At 37.8% G+C, this 1,480-nt stretch overlaps 1 protein-coding gene across 1 annotated transcript in view; it reads left to right on the top strand.

The window, feature by feature from the left end:
* The window catches only part of LOC102306309 (suppressor of tumorigenicity 14 protein), a gene marked incomplete in the record, with an annotated part of 17,150 nt that extends 15,676 nt beyond the window's left edge, over positions 1 to 1,474 (top strand). Inside the window, 1 exon segment of the mRNA XM_042215836.1 lies at positions 69 to 1,474. Coding sequence (XP_042071770.1) covers positions 69 to 230 — 162 coding nt within the window.
* Between the last annotated feature and the right edge of the window lie 6 nt (positions 1,475 to 1,480).

Here is a 1,480-nt window from a genome sequence, read left to right as displayed (position 1 = left end):
TTAATGCTTATTGGGACTCACAGACAACCTTCAAGCTGAAAATAATCTCTCTCCTCTCTGATTCTCAGGGTGACTCTGGTGGACCCCTGTCTTTCACCAGCACCAAGGGGCGGGTCTTCCTGGCTGGTGTGACGAGCTGGGGCGAAGGCTGCGCTCGCAAGAACAAACCTGGCATCTATACCCAAGTTACCAAATATCGCAACTGGATAAAAGAAAATAGTGGAGTGTAGGAACAGGAACGTGCACAGGTTCTCTGGATCACGGGTGTTTCTCTTGGATTCACTGTGGAATGCGAAGCACCAAAACGGCTCTGCATGTATTTTCTCTGCAGCACATGCACAAAACTTTGCAACATCCAACATAAACTGTCTTGTTGAGAATTGCGAGTTCCTATCAGGACTTTACCCTTACATCAGAACATATCCATTCTCATCCACTGCCTGTTTTTATATGGACTGCCTTGTTGTTTCCAGAGTGTAAAAGCTGCACTTTCATCATGTTATTTTTGTAAGGATATTAATCACCCATCAGGTCTGCTCTTCTGTGCCCTGCTAATTTGCACTGCTTCTGGTAAATTGTGGTGGAAGTTTGTGACGCATCCTGGTCCCACATATGTTCTTTGTGAAGGTGAGCTGGCTTGTAAAAAATGGTGCTTGAAATATTCTCGGGGCTTAATAGGATATTCATAGTAGAATATTGTGAATATTCATTGCTTACTTACATTCAAATTGCAAATATCTTCAAGGCTCAGGATTTTTATTTTAATTATAACAGAATTACAAATTTAACTGATTTAGTTGAACAGGATAAAGGCTTGAAGGTAAGGCCAAATAAATATGATCTCATAATAAAAGGTTTACTTTGGGGGCTCAGGGTTTTTTGTCATTAGCTAACCCAGTTCTTCAAATTCATCTAGAAGTCTAATTTATTTATTAGGGAGAAAAAGTTCTCTGTTAATGTTAATTAACTTTTAAATTAACATTTGAAGTAAATATAATGAGAGGTGGCACTGGAATAGAATAGAATAGAATAGAATAGAATAGCACTTTACTGTTATCGTACATGTATAACGAAATTATAGGTGCTCAATGCCAACTGTGCAGTTTAGAGCACTGTGCCGCTACATACGTCCGAATGCTTCGACATCTTGAACATAAAGAGGTTCTTCTACAGGTGGAGTTTATATTGCAGCTACACAACATTTAATTGAGGAATAAATTTAAAAATGTTCCAAATAAGCAGTAAAATGCTGTAAGTTTGGAATTCAGATGAAAACTTGAAAGATAAAAGACAGCAAAAATAAATGCATTCAAAATTTTGAATGAGGGGATAAAAACTTTCATCTACAAACTTTCATCTAGAAACTTTGATCTAAAGAAAATGCTACATCCAGAGTCAGCTTTCTGGGAACTCTGATGTATTTGTGTATCAGAGGTGAGCTTTAACAGAAAAGGAGCTGACAGAACAAAACCTCCAAAAT

This window comes from Haplochromis burtoni, unplaced genomic scaffold (assembly GCF_018398535.1).
Source record: "Haplochromis burtoni strain Fernald_Lab_line unplaced genomic scaffold, NCSU_Asbu1 Contig_838, whole genome shotgun sequence".
Lineage (NCBI taxonomy): Eukaryota > Metazoa > Chordata > Actinopteri > Cichliformes > Cichlidae > Haplochromis > Haplochromis burtoni.
The sequence above is the reverse complement of the archived record's forward strand: the minus strand, read 5'-3'. Positions and strand labels throughout refer to the sequence as shown.